Source organism: Sinocyclocheilus rhinocerous, unplaced genomic scaffold, assembly GCF_001515625.1.
Source record: "Sinocyclocheilus rhinocerous isolate Xijiao unplaced genomic scaffold, SAMN03320098_v1.1 scaffold616, whole genome shotgun sequence".
In the NCBI taxonomy this organism is placed as follows: domain Eukaryota; kingdom Metazoa; phylum Chordata; class Actinopteri; order Cypriniformes; family Cyprinidae; genus Sinocyclocheilus; species Sinocyclocheilus rhinocerous.
In genome coordinates, this window is record NW_015631496.1 from 1,256,061 (window position 1) to 1,278,576 (window position 22,516).

At 37.4% G+C, this 22,516-nt stretch overlaps 1 protein-coding gene across 2 annotated transcripts in view; it reads right to left on the reverse strand.

Annotated features, from left to right (window-relative positions):
• The window catches only part of LOC107741766 (atrial natriuretic peptide receptor 1-like), a 45,169-nt gene extending 31,854 nt beyond the window's left edge, over positions 1-13,315 (reverse strand). For both annotated transcript variants that reach the window (XM_016554549.1, XM_016554548.1), the window contains exons 1-2: positions 13,098-13,315; positions 10,696-11,491 (exon numbers count right to left, since the gene is read on the reverse strand). In XM_016554549.1, the coding sequence (XP_016410035.1) occupies positions 10,696-11,455 (760 nt within the window). In that variant the 5' untranslated portion in view covers positions 11,456-11,491; positions 13,098-13,315. The remainder of the gene's footprint in view (positions 1-10,695; positions 11,492-13,097) is intronic.
• Between the last annotated feature and the right edge of the window lie 9,201 nt (positions 13,316-22,516).

Genomic DNA, 22,516 nt, shown 5'->3' on the forward strand with positions numbered 1-22,516 from the left:
CCAGATAGTGACGTAGGTATGTGGGGGCGTGTTAGAACGAGCCGTTTTAGGTAGGTGTGGCTGACTCTGAACTTTTATAAAGAATATCTCTTTGGATTTGAGACTTTAGTCTTTGCAACTTTACAGATCTTCTTTATGCACTAAGAGCTTGTAACACTCCAAAGAGAAAGGAAAAAATGAAATTGCATCATATGACCCCTTTAAAGGAGTCATAAACTAAGAAACCAAAATTCCCTTGATCGTTTCATATATAAGAGGTCATTGTACTATGAAAACATCCTGTAAGTTTCAGATCTCAAAACTTTCTCGTCAGTCTAAAAACAACTTATATTGAAGCCAATCTGCCAAAATGACAGCTTGTGGAATGTGCCACTCTGTAATAGTGTGGATGGATAAGCTCCACCTCCGCAGAAGAAGATCGACATCGCTATCTGTTTAGCCCCACCCACCGATTCACGCACGTAGTGTTTACTAGAGAGGCAAACGATAGAGATGCTCTGAAGACAAGAAGACGCTGTGCAGTACCAAGTTGTAGAAAAACAGTTTGCATTGCCTTCCTTCTTATCCCAACATTAGGAAAGAGTGAATAAAGTTTATTTTTAATGAAGTGCCAGACCGTGTCAGTAAGAGCTCGGTCTTTTGTTCACTTCATTTTACCGCGGATTCGTTTACAAACAAGGCAGTGAAGGCACAACTCAGTGCGGGATTTTCAAAATGACTGAAACTAAAAGACGATGCTGTGCTGACTATATTGGATCCAACAGTAATGTCGCAACACTGTGCAACTGTTTTTATCATGTGATCACTATTGCTATGTATGTTAAACAGACTACGGATTGTAGACTCAGAAGTAGCCTAAACGTCCACTGCTATGATTGGCTTGTGTATGTTTGACAGTCTACTACATCCTTCACAGTTGGAAGCTGCTGTGATTTAGGTTAAAAACACATAAATATTCAGTACATAATATCAAACAAGATATGTACCAACCAGCAGAGTTTTTTGTCCATACAATAGAAGTCAATGTGCTCCAATGTACCCAACATTCTTCAAAATATCTTCTATTGTGTCACGCAAAAGAAAGTCATACAGGTTTGGAAAAACATGAAGCAACAACAGAATTTAGTTTTTTTGTGTGTAAACTATTCTTGTAATGTAGTTAAGATGGTTTTGGGAACATGGTTTCTGGTTAACAAGCTACTTAGACTAGCTAATGACTAGATTGTTAAAGGGGTCATATGATGCAATTTCAATTTTTCCTTTCTCTTTGGAGTGTTACAAGCTCTTGGTGCATACAGAAGATCTGTAAAGTTGCAAAGACTAAAGTCTCAAATCCAAAGAGATATTCTTTATAAAAGTTAAGAGTCAACCACGCCTACCTAAAACGGCTCGTTCTAACACGCCCCACATGTCTACGTCACGATGTGCGAAGATTTGCATAACACCGCCCAAATGTGCACGCAAAGAAAGAAGGCGTAACATAACACCGCCCAAATGTTCACGCAAAGAAAGACTTTGATTCTCGCTGTAGTATTATTGTTGACGTGTGTTTCGTTGTGAAAGCAAAACTACTTTGTTTGGCCTTCCAAAAGAGGACGATATCCGCTTCGTCATGCCTAGAGCTGATCCGTGCTGGTCGCTGAGGAAATACATCAAGTTCGCGCTGTGGATCGCCGGATCAGCTTTCACTGTGGATGAAGCGGAGTCCAGCCCGGGGTCGTCACATGTGGTTGCTGCAAGCCCGCCGGCCGCGCCGTTCTCAAGCCCGCCCGCCCGCCACCGCTCACTCTAGCCCGCCGGCCTCCGCTCACTCTAGCCCCCCATGTGTGATGCTGTGTGTTTCGTTGTGAAAGTGAAACTACTTTGTTTCAGTATGTGGAAAATTTTTTGAACCTTAAACCGCATAAACACATTTCATTACACCAAATAGACAAAATAATGTCCTTTTTAGCAACATCATATGACCCCTTTAAAAAAAGCATATACCAAGTATGAGTTTGAGTAACACAGGTTAAATACCGTATACATATTAAAATCTGATTGAAACTGTGTGGCACTACATTTTGGATGTTACCCTCTCACTCCATCAGAATAAAACACTTATGGACAGAGATTTTTCAGTCTGCAGGCTACTAAAGTAACACACAACTGTGAAGTAAAACAGGAAATATAAAAAGTCTTACTGTGAGTGAGTCAGAGGTTCAGTTCTTTGTGTCTGAAATCAATGCTGAACTACCATAGAACCAGACCTTTACATCTGCCCACATGACTTTTGCCATGACAAAACCCAGCTATCACTCTGACAAGAACAAAAGAAATAGAAAGAATGAAGAAACAACTAGGATGCGCAAAATGCAGGCTCAATAATATCAAACTGCATAATTTGTGCACTTTTCTGATGCCAACGATGCAAATTTAATCAGGGTTTCTGATTTCCCCAGTTCATAACAGATCAGGACCCACAAGAACGACTGCATCGACTTCATTTTTGCTATGATTATGAAGGCATGTCCATAAGATAAATGCAATTTTGTTTGGGAAAGGAGTACATCAGGTGTGAGAAGCAACCTGTCATTGAGATAAAACAGTCCATTACACACTCAAATGCACATCATTATCAGATAAAGCCCTTGAGAGAGGCTGCTGGCAGATATCCAACCTAAGGGAGGGAAACTATTTCCAACGCTGTTAAACATTAACTAGCACTGAGCAAATGAGTTCTTCGCTTTTCTCAGATGCACACATAACATTCCTGAACTAGAGTTCAGTGTACAAATAGAACTAGTAGGTTGCTTTGGTAAGAAAGTGTCCACTAAAAATATACTGTGAATGGGTAGTTGACATTACTTCTGAAGCAGCATGACATCTTATACTTAATATAAACCACTTTTTTTTTAAAAACAACAGACCTCAAATTAATTGAGGATAGGACATTTTAAATATTCATTTGTCACACCACAACTATTTAAAGCTACACCCAGCATGTTCAGCTGGTCATGTGATCTCAATACACTATGTCCATCCCCAAGAGATGACCCACTTTTTTATTTTAATTTTTTAAAATTTTTATTTGACTGATATAATTGTTCTTGTGTGTGTACTTGATTTTTACTAGTATTATTCATTCCTTTATATGTACTTTTTTCATTATTACACCATTATGTGAACTGGAAAAAAAAAGTGATTAAAAATGGAGAAACTTAAAATAAAATAAAAAACATAAACAAACTTTAATTCAACTGGGCTCCTTTTAGAAATTTTTGATCATACTTGCATATAATTAGTAAAAATGTGTGTTTGCTACCTGCTGATTATGTGCCAAAAAAGGCTAGTTTACTGTTGATTTGGTCATAAAACAAATGTGTCCAAATATTTTGAATTTTTAAATGCTCCTATACCAATTACTTGCATACATTTTAACTTTAATCTTGATCTTACAAAAAAAAAAAACATGCTATACTTGTTGACTAGCCAAATTAATATAATTTTTTTAATTCAACTTTATAAACATGGGCTCCTATTCTTATGGGGAAAAAAAGGCTGAGAAAAGAAAAATCCTAAGTTGTACATATATATATATACAAAAGAATTGTCTATAATTTCAAAACTCTGCACTCCATTATATCACCACACCAACTAGACCATGAGTAAGAGGGAGTCTGCCCTCCCAACAAGAGCTAATCACAGCCCTGCTTGCATGGAATCAAATGAGGAGGTACATTGTAATTGCAATCGAGAAAAATGGCCGCACACTGCGCTCAAACGATAATGATGGGCTCAGCTCTGAAAATGTGATGTCGTTCTCTAATACAAACGTGCTACAATTACACTGACAGCTGGAATCAGGGAAAAAGTGAATTTTTTGTTTGCTGCATTTAGGGAAACCCAGATTGGTTGTGTTCTCTGAAAATAACACCATTAAGACATAACTTTATGTTCACATGCACATCAGCGTATGCTCTACTCTTGCTGTTTGTTTTATTCTGCCTTCTCTATTTCTTCTCTATTCTGTCAGTGATACAGTATGTAAATGTTTGATCAATCATAGCAGACTGTTAGAGCTTCACTCCCAAACTGACTCTGATCTATACCATGTAAATGGCAATGCAGAAATTGAACTGTTAAGTTGAAGCTGTTCTATCCTTCCCTTTAACCCATAATTAAAGTGCTTCAGTACATTTTTTTAAAGAATATTGACACTACAGTTGCACAGCACTCTAAGGCTCCAAAAAACGATCAGAGCAATTACAACAGGAAATAGTAGCAGTTCTATTGATCTGGATGGAATCCTTGAAGCCTATTTTCTCACATATCTGTTGACCATGAAGGGGGAGCAGACAGGGACATGAACAGGCTTCATCCATGCTCATTTATTTAGCTATTTGTTGATAAGATAATCCATAGGCCTGAGTGATCTGACAGAAGATGAAATAAATGGAGTGATGTGTTCAGATTCACTCTACAAGCATCTGGATGGAATCTTACTATGAGAGAGAAGAAAACGTTGATTATCACAATGATGTCAATTCTACAGCATCAAACGGGGTGGAGAGAAAGTGAAAGAAAGCATAAACCACAACTCTCACAAGAGCTTTCTGCTTGGCTTTGCACAAAAATACAAATGAGATGAAAGGGCCTGATAGGGTTTAAAGGGACTGCATCAGCATTTATGGATATATATGAATGTTAATGTATTATTTATTCATAGGAAATGGCACACCAGGATTAAATCTTATGACCCAGACACTTGTAATCCTAAATATTGACAAAATTCACTTTTAGAATTAGGGGTGGGCGATATGACCAAAATCATATATCACAATACGAGTCATTTTATTTCACTGTAACGATATATCACGGTATAGTTATTTTTGATTTAACCAAGGTCTTTATGATATCAAAATTTTTGATCATAATTCTTGTCACCAGTGTCGATAACAAAAAAAACGAATAGCCCAAATAACGAAAAGAAAAAAAAAACCTCAAGCTCACTGAAGACAAGTAAACACTCAGCGATTAAATAAGAATAAGATACTAATTACAAGCAATAGGACTACAGTAAAACAAATAAATAATAAATACATACATTGTATAAAGTAATCAAATGTAGCTATAAAAACACTACATATTCTTCACTGTGTAAATTAAATATATAGGCCATATATAGGCCTATTTCTTCTTAGTTACAAAAGTGATTTAGTCAAGAGCAGAGAGATTTTCTCTCTTTTGTTGTCTGAAAAACCTGAATGACAGACAGCAGGAATATTAGACTGCGGTCACATTAAGAGCTGCCCAGATCCAATATTGTTACACGTTTTCTTTCTCAGCTGTTTGCTTTTACTTAAGACCTAAATTACTGTGTTTATGAGGATACTTACAAAGACGGGTATTTTGACACATATAAGGGTGTGTATTTAACCATTCAAGGCCTATAAAGCTATGAGCACCTCTTCATGTGCGCACACCTCTCTGACAGCATTCAGAAACATCCAGTCTCTCAGTCAGCGTGGGCATATAGCAAAATGAGTTCTCTTTCGCTGCTGATTGCATTTAAAAGGCTTAAAATCACTTGTTTTAAACCGCAATGCATAAAAACATGTGCAAACGATATTTGTGACCATGTAGTACACTGTAAAAAATGACCGTGAATTTAACGGTAAAAGACTGTAAAAATGCTACAGTAAAAACCTGTTAAATGGTTAACGGTAAATTCCGCAACATCATGTGAGCATGTAACTGCGATAGAGAGGATAGTCCAAAACCTCTACCGGTTGACAAATTTCTACCGGTTAATCGTGTCTACCGGTATATCGCCCACCCCTATTTACAATATAAACATTTAAAATTTGCAGTATTTATCTCTTGAAACAGACTAAAAATACTGTTGGCTCATCTTGCACTACACAGATTTTTGTCCAATCAAATGTTCTCTAGAATGAGAGTCCTGCCCCCCAGTACAACCTGCAACTACACCAACACAGGAAAGAAAATTGCTTGTCAAGTTTTATAGGTCCTTAAATGGTGGTTTTGCACAAAATTTGAGATTTTTATTAATGCTCATCAGCAACAGACCAACACAAAATTTGCTCAATCTAACAAAAAAAAATGCCTTTAAAAAAAACTGAGCACATTTAGAGGGAACTGCTTAACATAAATCTAATGTTTGACTGTAAGCCACTAAAAACAGGTTCTGGCATTGACTGTAAAAATAAACTCATTTCTGTCTGTGGAGTCAAGTCTGTCACGTTTCTCTTCTAATGCTGTTTAACACAAGACAGTGTAAGGTTACAAATTCTATTAGCGCAGGAATCTGTGTGATGTAAGGGAGGTCTGCCTAACATTACCTCATTCTAGAGGATGTGAGGTCATTGTTTTAATAAAACGAACCATATGTTCTGCTGTCACGCAGAGGACATTATGACTTGAGTATTCTGTTCACGAGGGGGTAGATTCAAGGCCAATATAAAGACAAGCTTTCACCTCCGTGAATGATGCTTTTGAAATGTTTGGATTTAAGTCTGTTGGTGTTCAGTTACTCTGCATTGCATCCAAAGGTCAGAAACGATGGGAGATATCGATTTGAAATATCAAAATACAGCACATTCCTTCAGTAAGCAGAGAAGCAGTACTGGGTTTATAAAAGGGCATGTAATGATTGTACAAATTTGTGTAGTTTTCTTCACATCCTTCGCTACCCCTCAGTTCAGATAAATTTTTAAGCTGATCCAGATGGATGGAAAAGCAGGGAGAAGCGGAGCACGGCCTTATGGGTAGTTTAGTTCAGCATGGCCGCTCTTGCGCTCTGCAATCATGACGACAAGAGGGCAAGAAGCTCTAGTCACAAAGATTGGCAATTTAGAGATGCTACCACTCCATCATGAGAGGAATTATTACAAACAATTCCATATGAGATTAACTCGTTATGAAGAGCTCATGCAGTTCTGTTTGTCCTGACTCAGAACTGTTTGTCCTTGATCAGAATTCAAGACTTCCAAAATCTGGGTCACGGGCCTGAAAACCAGATCTTCTTGTTGGCACTCTGGAGCTAAGGTCCTCTTTGATGCTGGTTTCCACCATGTTCAGAATCAGGGATTGAAGTGATTGGGTACATGGCAAAATTAAACCAGAGGAGCACAGTCCTCATCAACAGAGCAGCTTTGAAGTGTGTGTGTGTGTGTGTGTGTGTGTGTGTGTGTGTGTGTGTGTGTGTGTGTGTGCGTGTGTGTGTGTATGAGAGAGAGAGATTGATGTTGAAGCACCTGCTGACTTCTGGCCATTAACAACCTTGCTGTGCAGGAGATTTTATCCAGAAGCAAAGCAGCAGCTAAGTGCACATCACTTCAGCACTGCAGAGAGAGAACGAGAAGTCTGAAAGGTTATGAATGAGTGTGCATTGTTGCTGGGTTTGTGTAATGATGTGCGCAAACAACAATACAAAAAATTAATGTTCCGAGTACCAAATGGACGTTCAGATGGTTGTAATTATGTAATTAGTTAGTTGCATGTCCAGCTTCGTGATCTAAAGCTCTCTAAATGCCTCAACGTCCCAGCACAAAGTTCAAGTCCACTTTCATCGACATTTACAACCTGTGTGTTTTCAAAATGGCCCTGTCCTGGTAATATAGACTTGTTCAAATTAAATGCACTTTATGTTCTCAGTTTTATAAATATAGAACTGTGCTTTCAAGAGACAAGCATTCTGAATCTCCAAACGAGAGAGCACTTACATGGAAAACTCCAGCACAAGAGGAGGAATACATTAGAGATTCCACTCTCATGGCAGGTCGTGTGTCTCCATGTGTTGTCTTCCTGCTGCTGATGATGTGAGGATGTTTTTACAGGATTTAGGGGAAAGAGGCAGGAGGTGAGAAAGGGCATTTCCGCTCTTCTGAGATCTCCGGAAAAGGTTACTGGTCCTCAGGTAATCCCCACATGTTAATCAGTCAGAAAGACCCCAAAAACATATCTATCATCTGTCCCAAAAGTTAATTTAAGGACACACTGATATCAGGCAGATAATTATTTTCAGGTTGTGGTTGACAACTGATGGCCAATTCTTTAGTATTTCGTCTAAATCATTTGTGAATTTAGGCATCACAACATAATGTATAGTATGAAAAATTAAATCTATCAAATCATTTTTTAAATTCTTACTAAAGATAACATTTACCAAATATTATTAAACTATCAGGATTTTTTTAAAGATTATCTTTAAGTGAGCATTAGATGTTGGCAAAATTACAATATAAAATGTAAAATACTGAATCCAAAAAGGCAAAATCTTAACAAAACATAAATAGTGGAAAAACATCCAACAATAACATCAACCAATGCCATGAATTAATAAACATATAATACTGGCTGACAACAGACTGTACAAGTGGATGACGCTGTTAAGTGTACTTAGAACTAACTGAAATGTAATACTTATTCTATGACATAGACCCTAATCTGACCCATTACGATCGCCCAAGCTTTTGTCTGTCATCCAGAGAGAGCAAAGAAATTTGGTTGGACTTTATTGCTGGTGTTTTATGAGCACAGTGTTTTACATCATGAAGTTGATTGTATTTTTCACTTTGTGGATGATCGTAAAAATGGGATACTGCTGATGCCATCTCCTGAAAACACATCCGGATGTGCTTTGCTTATAGGATTCTGTGTCTTCAAAAGGTTTTATGACATACCACCTAAGACATCTTCCTGCTGCTTCATTCATTTGACTTTTTATGTGTTAGTACAACATTACATTTCTTACTAACTGTTCATTCAGTGACTCAACAGAGCATCCAGTGACTAATGATGAACCATTCAAATCTGCCAGTTAGAAAGACTGAATAAACTCAATGGATGAATACAAACTCTGTATTTGCAGGAAATGCCAAAAGATCAGATAATGTGTGCTAAATTTCTTGCATGCTCACAGGGGTTATGACCTCTGTTAATAAATGTTGTTTGGTTGACATTTTTATGTCCCTGTGGGACTTGAAAAAAGGTTTAAAGCACATTTTACCCATTAAAAACTTTCAGATACAGGTTTCCTGAGGTCCCCTTTGCGGAAGAAGCATTAATCTGATCCCAAGGTCAGAGCACCGAGGAATATTTAACTGCAGAGACAATAACAAGCTAAATTTTGTGATGCACTACATAGTTACTATAAAACTGAATCTCCTGCTGCTGGTCAGTGCAAGTACTCTGACATTCTGAGATGAGGTGCTCATAAAAGACTCACATTTGAGTCAGGCCTGAATCAAGCATAATTATAATATTTAAATAAAACTATATAAATATTATATTAAAAAAATGCTATATAGTACTTACGCCAGTTGTTCAATAATGGCTGAGGAAAGCAACAAAAATACTCATACTCTAAACATTTCCTGTTTCTCTAACCTTCTCCTTCACTCCTTGTCAGTCATAATTTGCATGATATTATACTAAATTATTATAATGTTAGTCCACATGCAATTAAACCCATTTGCCTTGAGCAGCACCTCTTGCAGCATTTCAATCTGAATGACGGAGTGCAGCACAAATCAAGCTCAGGGGAAAAAATATGCTGTCACAGACAGGTGCAAGGTCACTCAATAAGACCTTTTCACTCACTCTTATGGTTCCTTGTGGTAGAATAATAATAATAATAATAATTCATGCATTTAGCAGACGCTTTTATCCAAAGCAACTTACAGTGCATTCAGGTTATACATTTTTTACCAGTATGTGTGTTCCCTGGGAATCGAACCCACGACCTCTTGCACTGCCAACGCAATGCTCTACCACTGAGCCACAGGAACATGGAAGAAAGTCACAGGAAGAAACTTCTAGCATCTATTTGATATACTGAAACCATCACAAATTTCAATAAACAATAAATAAATAAATAGTTCACCCAAAAATGAAAATTCTGGCATTTCCTAACCCTCATGTCATTTCAAACCCGTATGACTAGAGTACACAATTAACACAACAACATTCGATCCTATTGACTTTCATTATATGGACCAAAAAACACTGAGACATCCTTCAAAATATCTCCTTTTGTATTCTTTAGAAGATGAAGTCTGGTTTTGACTTTTCTACAGGTTTTGACTTTTTGTTCTAAAGTCATTCAGCTTCCACAGATTTCCCCCAAATACAGCACAGAAAATGCATAAAATGTCATAAAATGACCCACACCTTTTACTAGAAAACGTCTCTGTCTTTTCTCTGCTATTTTGCAATTATTTTCTGCTCTAGCGTCTGTAGGACTCTTCTCAGGGCCGTTTCTAGCCAATTTGACGCCCTAGGCGAAATCCCTATTGCCCCCCCCCCAATTTTTTTGTAAATACCCTGCTAAAAGTGCCAGTACGTGCGCTAATTGGCGCCCCTTCAGCTGGTGGCGCCCTAGGCGACCGCCTAGCTCGCCTATGCCTAGAAACGGCCCTGACTCTTCTTGTGCTCTTGAAATTCAGCATTGTGGCACTGCTATTATAATGGCCTCATGATAAAAGGTTTTCCTCATTTGTGCGTCACAAATTTGACCTCTGACCTCAGTGTCATATCTAGGAGTCAGTTGGTATGGAGACAACGTGTCAAGTGAGGCTAAATGGATTTTAAAATCCAGATCTCAAAAGCACTGGACATGCATTAACACAAGGACAGATGCCAATTTAGATGCAGACTGTTCTAGCAAAGCAACAAAAACAAGCCACTCACCTCTTCCATCATCCTGGATCTTGTGCAGGAGCTCGGAATAGTTAACCGGCCCTTTGTTCTCCTCGAACACCAGGTCCGTGGTGGTGATGTTGTCCTCATGCATCTCTGTGTAAAGCCCCTCCAAGGCAAAGTAGCAGGCCCTTTCTCCCATTTTGGTATCACTAAACATCAGCAGGGTGTGTTGGCGCCACCCAAAATGCTTGTAGAGGTGGAGGGCGTACTCGCCTAGTTTCTTATGTGTGGGGCCCGTGTTGGTGATGGAGGTGTACATCTCCATCTGCACGAAAGCTACGGCAGGGGCCCCTGCCGTGATCATGGGGAGGCCCCAATGAGTGGTGAACAGCCCAACGGGGGAGGAGGTATAGTCACAGCCGGGCCCTATGAAAGCCCACGGGTTGTGTTCGAACTTCAGGTCTACGGCCATGAGGGGGGCGATGGACTCTGAGCAGATACCGTCCCCATTCTCACTGTTGGCGAAGATGTGCCGGACGTGGTGCTGGGGCAGCAGGGTGGGGTCGGCATTGATGCGAGCAATGGCACGGTCCAGCGCAGGTCCCACACGAGGCCATGCCCAGGGGTAGGACGTATTGTGCTGAGGGAGTATGACAGCCAGTATGATGTCATCGGTGTGGTTGTGCACGGGTCTGCGGGACCCTTGGTGTCTGCTGGTCTTGGTCCAGATTGACAGGGTCCCACAGCACAGCAGGATCAAAAGCAGCAGAAACGATCTGCCTCCACCGAACCAGAGCAAGAGACTCATATCACTGCCGCTCAAGCTTCCAACTGATCAGGAACACTAGACACAAAAAGATTTATCATATGAGATCCCACTATAAATGTACTTACGGGTTATTTTTGTACTTGGACACACTTCAAATGCTCTTTGAAAAAAGAAAGGTATTTTGAAAGGGTTTTTGGAGATTTTGCAGTTTCACTAATCCATTTACTCTATACTTGGGTCAGCGAAGGTATAGCCTATTTCCAAATGAACTAATCTTATTTTCACCTCTGAGAAGAAATTCCATTAGACTTAGAAATCCCTAGTCTTGTACTTTAGTTAGTTTATTATTAGATTTTTTCTTAAATATATCCAAACCTTACAACGCATACACAAACACATATTCACTCACATATAATTGCCCAACAAACTATTACACAATAGCTAACTATAACATACACACACAAGGGGAAAAAAAGGAAGAAAACTAAATGAAACCTTCCGTGTTCAAATTAGTTTCATTGTCTTTTCTTCAAGAACTTACTCCTGGTTGAATTTATCTTATCGCCTGCACATTTCAAAAGATCTAACAGAAAGCATTTTATATTGCAGGCTCAAAATTTGAACAACAGTCACCATCACTGGTTGGTTATAATTGAAAACAGACAACACAGGTTATGGGGGGAAAAATTTAAATTATAATAATTGTGGAGGATGGGGGGTATTTTAGTTCATTTTAAGAATGAATGCATAGCACACAACCTGTCCATATTTGGCTAGTTTGGCTAGCTGCTACCAAGTCATAGATAAAGTTGTGCCAAAATATCTTGGAGTAATGGAATTTTTCCCGAAGCTGATGTGACTGGCTCATAAAAACCTGGATGCAGAACTGAGCCACAATGAGCAAAGTTGACAAATTTCAAATAATGTAGTTTGGTGGGTCTTGCAGCAACCAAGCAACTGCCATTGAAATGAAAGGGAATGCTAAAAAATAGCGAGTAACACTTTACAACAAGGCTCCATTGTCAACATAAATTTGATCATAATTCATTAATATAAGTTTATATGAATTTTTAGAAATTTTAATTTATACAACAAGAAATGTTCTATTAGCATATGTACAGATTAACATAGTCTAATAGCTGTTGTAAAAGCATTATTCCTTGTTAGTTCATGATGCCTTATGCATTAGCCTATACATTATGCAACAAAAAATAATAAATTCAAGCTTATTGTAAAGTGCTACCAGGCATTCCAATCTAAAAAAAAAATGTTTTATATTAATTTCTAAGAAAAAAAATTATATCTATGCTATTTCTGTTGAAACAGTGTTAATATCATGCAACTGAAGGCAATACAAAGAGACAAAAAAAAAAACTCTAAATATGACAGAAATACTTGAATGCATCCAATCACAGCTAAACACACCTCATGCCTGTAGAAAACATTAAAATTATTCTCCTTAGAAAATCAGTTGCTCTCAAATGGTGCTGGGTTGCAATGCAATGTAAAATGCAACTCAACTACATAATAAATACAGGTTTGCCACATGTCCAGTGTAAAAAGTCCTTAAACAAAACCAGTGGAGAAGCACTGATCTAAAATGCAATCACATAGTTAAAAAAATATCAACTAACTACATATCAAACTCCAAACAAGCAGAACAGAAAACTCTGTTAAGTACCTTTTATACATGGTGTCTTTTGGTCTCCTCAACATGAGCTGATACGATCCTGTGACAGTCCACTCAGCACGGCACAAAACACATTGCTGCCTCTGTGAAACTCATCCCCACAGGCTGACTGTGTGTCATTCAGAGTGCCAAGAGCAGTAGTGATTTTCTCAAATCACATTACCTCATAGAAAGCTCCACCTCATCTCCGTGTCGAGCTGCATTCCCTGCCATGCTCCAGGGTTCTGAGGGTATTAATGCCTCTCAGCTGCAGTTACTGCCGGCAGGAAGAGAGAGAGAGGGAAGATCAGCCCTGATGTGTTTTAATGCATTCTCTCTTCTCTATTCCAGTAGGGTAAAGGTTGACCCTTTGGTCAGAGAAGCACTTCCAAATGTTCCCAGCTATAAAAAACAACAACAATGTAAACACACCTCTAATTTCAAGTCAGAGGAAATCAATGGCATCAAAATCCATTAGCTTCCACCGTGTATTGAATAACCATAGATGAATATTACCTACAAGAAATAAGAGGTTAAGGTTTGGCTAGTTAGTATGACTCTGTTATCTCCTGCTGGTAGCTAAATGTGAGCAAAGAACTCTTTTTCCATTAGTGACTATTCAAAAGTGAACTAAACATTTTTGACGGTTAAAAATAATTAAAACGTTATGTTTTTGAGAGAAATATCTTAGGTTCACCAAGCCTGCATTTATTTAATAAAAAACACAGTAAAAAAACAGCACTATTGTGCAATATTATTCCAATAAAATGTATCTGTTTTATAATCAAATATTTTTTTAAATGTAATTTCTGTGAATTTTCAGCAGCTATTCCTCCAGTCTTCAGTGTCACACGATCCTTCAGAAATCATGCTAATATATGCTGATCTGGTGCTTAATTGTTATTGGTGCACAATTACTAATAATGGTTATTATTATTTCAAATCTTGGAAAGTTTTTGCTTCTTAATATTACTACGAAAACCATGATACATTTTTTTTCAGGAGAAATAACATTTTTTGTAACATTATAAATGTCTTTACTATCACTTTTGATCAATTTAACGTGTCTTTGATGAATAAAAGTATTGTTATTAATCAGAAATGTTTCTTGAGCACCAAATTAGCATATTAAAATGATTTCACAATATTACGGTTTTACTCTATTTTTGATCAAAGAATTGCATCCTTGGTGAGCAAAAGATTCTTTATATAACACAATTTAAAAAGAAATGTAATTATTACAAACTTTTGACCTGTATATGTCACTAAAGATTCATTAAAACATAGTAGATATTTTACTAGTACCCAATTATGATATTGTATAATTTGATTCAATTGCCAACAACAATTAAAGGCTAATATTGATTTTTAAATTGTTCATAATACATTAATGTTCATTTATACAACCTGAAATGTTACAAATGTATTTGCATAATGCATGTAGAAATTAACGTTATTAACAGATGCTGTTGATGCTTACTTTAAAGTGTTAAAGTGTTCTCCAGGAGTAGTGTGGAAATATTTTTAGTTGTTTCAGAAAGGTAGACCTTACTTTGTCTTAGTAAGTACAGGGCTGAAAGTGGTGGTCCATATGGCCACAGCAGTGAGGTTACAAAGGTTTAAATGCTTTTGTGAGCTGATATCCCTTCACTGTCATTTGCTGTGACCCTTATGAGAGGCAGGTCAGAGCAGTTTCCAGCTGCCCAACAAGATGTGCCCCTATGGGTCAGGACAAGCTCTACCTGCTCTCCACACATTTTGAGTTCAATCTCTGCTAACCTTCTTCAGCTGAGTGTTTGTGTGTCTGTGGAGCTGCATAGTGTCTCCTTGGTTTCTGTAAGCTGATGGTGTGTTTGTGTGTTACTTATGAGAGATAATTTTTTGAGCTTTCAGCCAGCAGTGTTCCAGCACGACTCTGACATTTACATTCAAAGCCAGTCATTAACAGTTTTTTAATGGAATGTCCAAATAATAGTCATATGCATGTTGCAGATCTCAATGTCAATTATGGGTAATTCTATAGATATCCTCAGATAATCTCTCTTTTTTTGTTGTAATACATTTACATTGCAGTGCCTAGATAAATGAATTAAAAGGTGTATAATTCTTTATGGTAGTGATTCCCAAACAGAAGTACATACTTCAGCAGATTCAAGGGAGTACTTGGAAAGTATGTGACTTTGCTTCGTTAAATTTCGAAAAAACAAATTATGATTAATATTATGATTTTTTTATTCCTTTTTAAGCAGGAATGCACAATTAAAATTATGGTTGATAAACAATTATTTTTAATGTTATGGCCAGTAACCAATAAATGGCTGATACTAAAATTCTATATTCCTTTGTCTAAATAAATTCAAAACAAATGTTTACAACAAAAAACTGATAATGTAAGAGGATACAATAAATTTGGGTATAGCATTATAAATGTTCAGTGTGAAAAATGGATATTCATTTTGAGATTTGCTGAAGACCACATTTAACAGTGTTATTAAAATTTAATTATTTTGTTAAATTATTAGTTTTTAAAGATTAACTTAACTTGTCAGATGACAGCAAAGGTAATCTATGTGAAAAAAATTCAGTGCACCCAAAGAAAAACTGCAGTGCTTTACAACTATAGGACAGGAAGATCTAAATAAACTTGTCACTGCATCTAAACCAACAACATGTTTATTAGATCCTGTACCCACTAAATTACTGAAAGAGTTGTTACCTGTAGCAGAAGAACCGCTTCTCAATATTATTAACTCGTCGTTATCTTTAGGTCACGTCCCAAAACCATTCAAGCTGGCAGTTATTAAGCCTCTTATTAAGAAACCACAACTAGATCCTTGTGAACTGTCAAATTACAGACCCATTTCAAATCATCCGTTTATTTCTAAAAATTTAGAAAAAGTTGTCTCTGCTCAATTGTGCTCCTTCCTGCAAAAAATTATATCTATGAAGAATTTCAGTCTGGTTTCAGGCCTCATCATAGCACAGAAACTGCACTTGTTAAAATTACAAATGACTTGCTTCTTGCATCAGACCAAGGCTGTATCTCATTGCTAGTTTTACTTGACCTTAGTGCTGCGTTCGACACTATAGATCATGACATACTCATAGACCGATTACAAAACTATACAGGTATTCAAGGTCAGGCTTTAAGATGGTTTAGATCCTACCTTTTCGATCGCTATCACTTTGTCTATTTACTTGTGCCACAAGGATCTGTCCTAGACCCTCTGCTATTTTCAATATACATGTTGCCCCTTTGTAATAATATTAGAAAATATGGGATTAGTTTCCATTGTTATGCAAATATTCCCACACAGTGACGTAGACATGTGGGGGCGTGTTTAAACGAGGCTAGGAGGGCGTGGACAGGTCTTAACTTTTATAAAGAATATCTCTTTGGGTTTGAGACTTTCTTCAGTCTTTGCAACTTGAGGCCCTCTGCTATTTTCAATATACATGTTGCCCCTTTGTAATAATATTAGAAAATATGGGATTAGTTTCCATTGTTATGCAAATATTCCCACACAGTGACGTAGACATGTGGGGGCGTGTTTAAACGAGGCTAGGAGGGCGTGGACAAGTCTTAACTTTTATAAAGAATATCTCTTTGGGTTTGAGACTTTAGTCTTTGCAACTTTAGGGATCTCATCTATGCACGAACAGCTTGTAACACTACAAAGAGAAAGGAAAATTTGAAATTGCATCATATGACCCCTTTAATATTTAAAAAGAAACAATTCAGGTTGAGGTCAATAAAAAGGTATGTGAGCATTACTGATGAGGCTGTCAGGCTACAAAAAAAAAAAGAAAAAGGTTAAGAAACTCTGCTTTAGGACCAGGAGATGTTTAAAAAGAAAGACCCAAGCTGAACTCAGATCAGTGTTTAGTCAGTTCTAGATTTGCCCTTCATCCCCCTTCAGAGAGCCCTGGGATGGTCAGATGGATAGAATTACCAAAACAGGATGCAGCACAATAGCATCTCCCTCCCTCTCTCTCCCAACATTTCCCTTTCCATCGTCTATCTCTATCTCCATATTTCATTCCTTTATAACCATTCCCTTATTTAAGGAAAGCAGAAAGTGAGACAGAAAAAGCCAGTGAGATTGTTCAGTCTAGCACACAGCACACAAGAAGCAGTATTGGACCGACAATGAAACTGTCAAATGTGTCAAACACACATTCATAATAGAGATGTTCTTGTGCTTTTTGCCATTGTGTAAACATACCTTAAACTGCAATCATTGCTGGTCCTAAAGCAAGAAAGCTCCTGGCTCCAGAGCGGCTCCCATTTTCACTCGCTTTCTCATTCTCATTCTGGTGAGCAGCAGGAAATGACAGCAGCTGGACATGCTTGTGTTACTTTGGAGTAAAACTGCATGCAGAAAAAAAATATAGAAGTATAAACATTGTGCATAAGCACACCGAATGAGCTTTACATGCACTAGTGGGAACTAAACATATCTATTATAGTTTAGCAAATGTTGGATCCTAGTTTGCTAATCAGATCTGCCTCACTCCACCAAAAAGGCTAATGAATGATATTCCTTTTATCAAGCAGCATGACTTATTACATGCAGATTGCTAATTAATAAAAACCGTCTTTAGCACAAACATTTTAAAATGACTCTTCAGCTTGTCAGTTATCAAGAAGTTCTATTTAATTATAGTATATTCTGTTACCATGGCATTAAACTCCCAGTTCTGTGTTAGAGGGGGCTTTGTGAACAACTGCTATCTGAGTACAGTGCGTTCAGAGCGACTAATGCAAAGGAACAACTAAAGTCATTTTAGGATTTACAATTACAGCAGGTTGGTTGAGGAGATCCGGATATGTAGAGAACACAGAACTTTTGTCACATTATCTAAAAAAACCTTACTCAGCACATTATGCACATCTTGTACCCACTTATTCTCGGTCTCAAAAAAAAAAAAGTTAAACAAACATTAAAATATAGAACCATATAGCACTTGGTTATCATTGCTCTTTTGTTGATTTTGATTGCTTCCATTGTCCTCATTTGTAAGTCGCTTTAGATAAAAGCGTCTGCTAAATTACTAAATGTAAATGTAAATGTAAAATAATCATCGGTTGACACAGCAAGCACCATATCAAGCTGGAAATCCAAAGACATGGGCCTAATTCACTTAGAATTCCATACAGTTTCCGTATTTAAATGTGCAGAAAAAGTTCTTGTTCTAACCCTTGTTCTATTGTTTGATGTATCCGGATTTTGGATTATTTTAAATGAGAGAAAGCGTTGTGTGCCCACAGCTACTAATTTGCAAAAACAAGCCCACAGCATGTCCATATAAAAGATTTCTGTAAAACACGACAAGATCTTTGAGTAAAGCAAAGTGTGCTGTTCTCAATTCAAAAACGGTTGAATCACAATGTATGATTTTTCAAAACCGGTTGAATCACAATGTATGATTTTTATATCGAAAGAATGTATAGCATAACAGCAAACTACTCTTACTATTTCTGCCATATGATTCTGGCAAAAAAAAGTAAGTGTACTATTAAGCCCCAGATTTCATAAAGTATGTTTGGAACACTGAGGGGGAAATAACAGTGAAAAAGGGAGAAAGCACTTGAAAGCAATTTTACCTATAGGTGTTCCCAAAAAGGTTGAGTTTATAGTTGATTACAACTCTCACATCTCTCTCCCAGGAGTCAGCAACGATTTCGATTGTCTCAGACAGCCGTTCTGAAAAACTGACTTAAACTTCTTAAGATGTGCTGTTCACACCATTTGTACTCGCACAATGCGTTTAATTTTGGCCTTGAAAACAATGTTTTTAAAGCCCCACCAGAAAACCAAAATCCATGCATTTTCTAAAAATTTAATATTGTAATATTATGAGTGAAAACATGATCACTGTTGTATAAAGGATTGAAATCGTTGCACTTGTTAGATTTTTGCTACATATCAATATAGCCAACTGATCATAGAGGTTAGGTTTTAAGGTAGGATTGTTGGTGTGTTCTGCTTGATAGTAACGGTTACACTGACAAAAAGGTGCATTTTGTATTACAAGCATGACAGCTTAAACTACCAGTCATGTTGAGTGGGCAAATCAGACTTTCAGACCCCATATGAGAACATTTAACATGTCAGAGTGTTGTTGCAAACTGAAGAGAATAAACCAAGCAATGACATGACATCATCATCCTGATGTGTGCTCATCTGTTTGGGGGGAAAAAAGAATCACACCAGTCCCACATCATTCATTTTTGATTCTAATCCAGAAAGTCTGAAAATAAAAATGTGTGGTTGTGGATAAACCTCAGCTCTCCTCTTTTTGTGTCAGTACACTTTAATGAGACTTTCTATTTAGCTGTCTCAAAACTTCATAAAACACACAATGAAAATATGTGCTCAGTGAGCAGCACAAAGCTCAGACTATACAGGAGCAGTTACATTGATACCAGTGTTGAACAAGTGGTTATAAATGTCACTTGTGAGGATAAACAGCAGTTTTCAGAGATTTCTCAGGATTTCTCAAGTTTCTCAGGATGGTGATGGCAAGCATGCTAAAGTGATGCCCTTGCTCATGTAAACTTATTCCTGATTCTTTGTCTTCACACACCTTGCACCGCATTCAAACAGGGGCCAAAGGGGAGACAGCCAGCGTCATTCTACCATGCTGCTTTCATCTCTGACACCATCTCCTGCTGTTGGCAGGAATGCCATGGCAACCCTCCTCTGGTCCTCAGAGGCACAATACAGTCTAAACACAAGAGATCAGGAAAGAAGGGAGAAGGGTGGCAGCTCACTAGCCAAATTGGCTCCTGCTAAGAACCAATGCATGATGGTGGCCGGAAAAAAAAAAGTATGTCACAGCACACAATAAAGGCTTGACATGATAGCTTTTACCTGTTTCCAACTGAGAACTGGCTGAATTGATAAACGGGTCTTAAATGGCACAGCAAGTGGCATTTAGGCTCAGATGTTGTTGCCATCTGAAACATTTCACAGCTCACGATTCCTCTTCTATAACAGAGCAGGAATGTAAAACGTGCTTAATAATTCAGGAAAACAATTAATATTGTAGAACCGTGAGTGTGTAAACAAACAACAAACCTACAACTCTCTAAGATAGCAGCATAAATCACACAAAAGAACATTTACTCACTCCTTGAATGAACACCGACAGCCTCCCTGGGGTTAGCTTGGGCTTGATGAAGAAGATCTAGCTTGACAAAGAAGATTGGATTCGGACCACATAGTGTTTCTGGATGCTTAAACAAACCTTAACAGGCAAGGACAGATATACAAAACAGTTTGATCTGGCACTTCAGACAGGCAGTGTTTCAGCCAACAGCTTGAAGCACCAAAAGCATGTTGCAGGGGGCAAAGATGGAGCGATGGCTGAGAGAGGCTTTTATTTTACATATAAATTCAGATTAAATGCCTATGGAAGCATGAAAATAAAGGGGCTGTGGTGTTCTCATTTTATGGAAGAAAATAAGGAGCGGGTCACCTCCTCGCATTCAGAATCAAACTCTTCAATCAAAGAGGTGACGGTAATGTGAGGGGAGGCAGATCTTTCACTAATCAATTTCTATAATAGCATAATTGCAATACATAACTTAATCTTTTGGTCTTAGTATTTCATAAATTGCAGTTACACATGCAATTCTGGAATAATATGATGTAGCCGGCAACAATGAAATGGACCATAGCAATGTAATAGCTACTGAAATACTAATTAAACTACTGTAATTTTAATTTTCTGTGGGACGATTTTCTTAAATCATATATTATCCCAAACCTGCTGGATTGGGGTCTTTAAACTATAGGAAACTACAAACATCTAGCACCCTCTGCTGGGAACTCATCTACCATTTATCAAAATTCTCTTCAAGCTCCAATTTCTTGTGTTCTGTATTTCCTAATAATAACAACACCAAAAATAATTTTACCCCCAGTGACAAAGCTGAATTTTCAGCAACCATTACTTCATTTGTTAGTGTCACATGATCCTTCAGAAATTATTCTAATGCGCTGATCTGCTGCTTAAAAAACATTTCTTCTTATCATCATTGCTAAAAACAGCTGTGTTGGTTAATATTTTTGTGGAAACCATGATACACTACTATTAAAAAAGTTTGGATTAAACAAAAATTTATAACTAAATTAATTTAATGAGCATGGATGAATTAAACTGATCAAAATTGACAGTAAAGACATGTTACTAAAGGTTTTTTTTGTTGTTTTTTTTACTTTCTATTCATCAAAACATCCTGAAAAAAAAGTATCATGAAACATGAAGCAGTTTTCAACTACTGAGCTGAATTCTTCAACTGTTTTTGATATTGATAAATGTTTCTCAAGCAGCAAATCAGCATATTAGAATAATTTCTGAAGGATCATGTGACACTGAAGACTGGAGTAATGGCTGCTGAAAATTTATTTGCCATCACAGGAATAAATTACATTTTAAAATATATTGAAATGGAAACCACTTATTATAAATTGTAAGGATATTTCACAATATAGCTTTTACTGTAGTTTCGATTAAATAAATGCAGCCTTCGGAAGCAGAAGAGACTTCTCTCAAAAACAGTATCCAAAACATTCGACCCACAGAATATATTTGAGAATGTGAAACAGAACTGATCATTCTTAATGCAATAAAAGGTTTTGCCCATTTTCTGGCAATAACAAAACTGGAAAGCAACTGGTTTCTTTTCCACCAGTATATTTCCATCAGAGTAAATAAATGGGCTGCCATTTAGCTGGACCTGTGTGAAGTTGTTGAAGTGCTAAGAACACCCTCATCCTCCTGTGACACAGGCAGAAACTCCGGATGCTGGTTCGAGTGCAGAAGGATTCAGTGGTTGAGTCATCTGATGCTTCTATAATCCAGGGTACCACACACTCATTACCGCGGGAAGTAGGGGTGCTGAGGGTGCTGCAGCACCCCCTGGAGTGTAGCCCACGAAAAAATGGGGGTGCTGGGGGTGCGGTGTTAAAAATAAATGAATGAACAATATGTAATACAAAATAAATAATATTCATTTTATTAATTAGTATATTCATTAAAATTCATTGAAAAAAGTAGCCTAAGCCTACAATGACAAGAAGCAACGGTTAAATATGAGTTAAGTTGAATCAAATTGACTGTGAAAGTCGTTTCAACTGATTAAACGTATTAAACTGACTTAAAAAATCATTTGTTGCCATGATTTATGGATTATATTATAACCTGTAACATGTCTCTGCCGTAGCCAAATTAAGCATTAACAACAATATCTACCGACAGCAGAGAAAGAGCGAGAGCGTCTACCTCAGCAGCAACTAATCTCGCATTCTCACATCTGTAGCGCTTATTTTGATCTTTAAAGTTAGGTCTTTCCTATTCTTGAAACAAAATTAATTCTTAAGGTTGATTCAATATTACTCTGAATGAAAAACACACACACA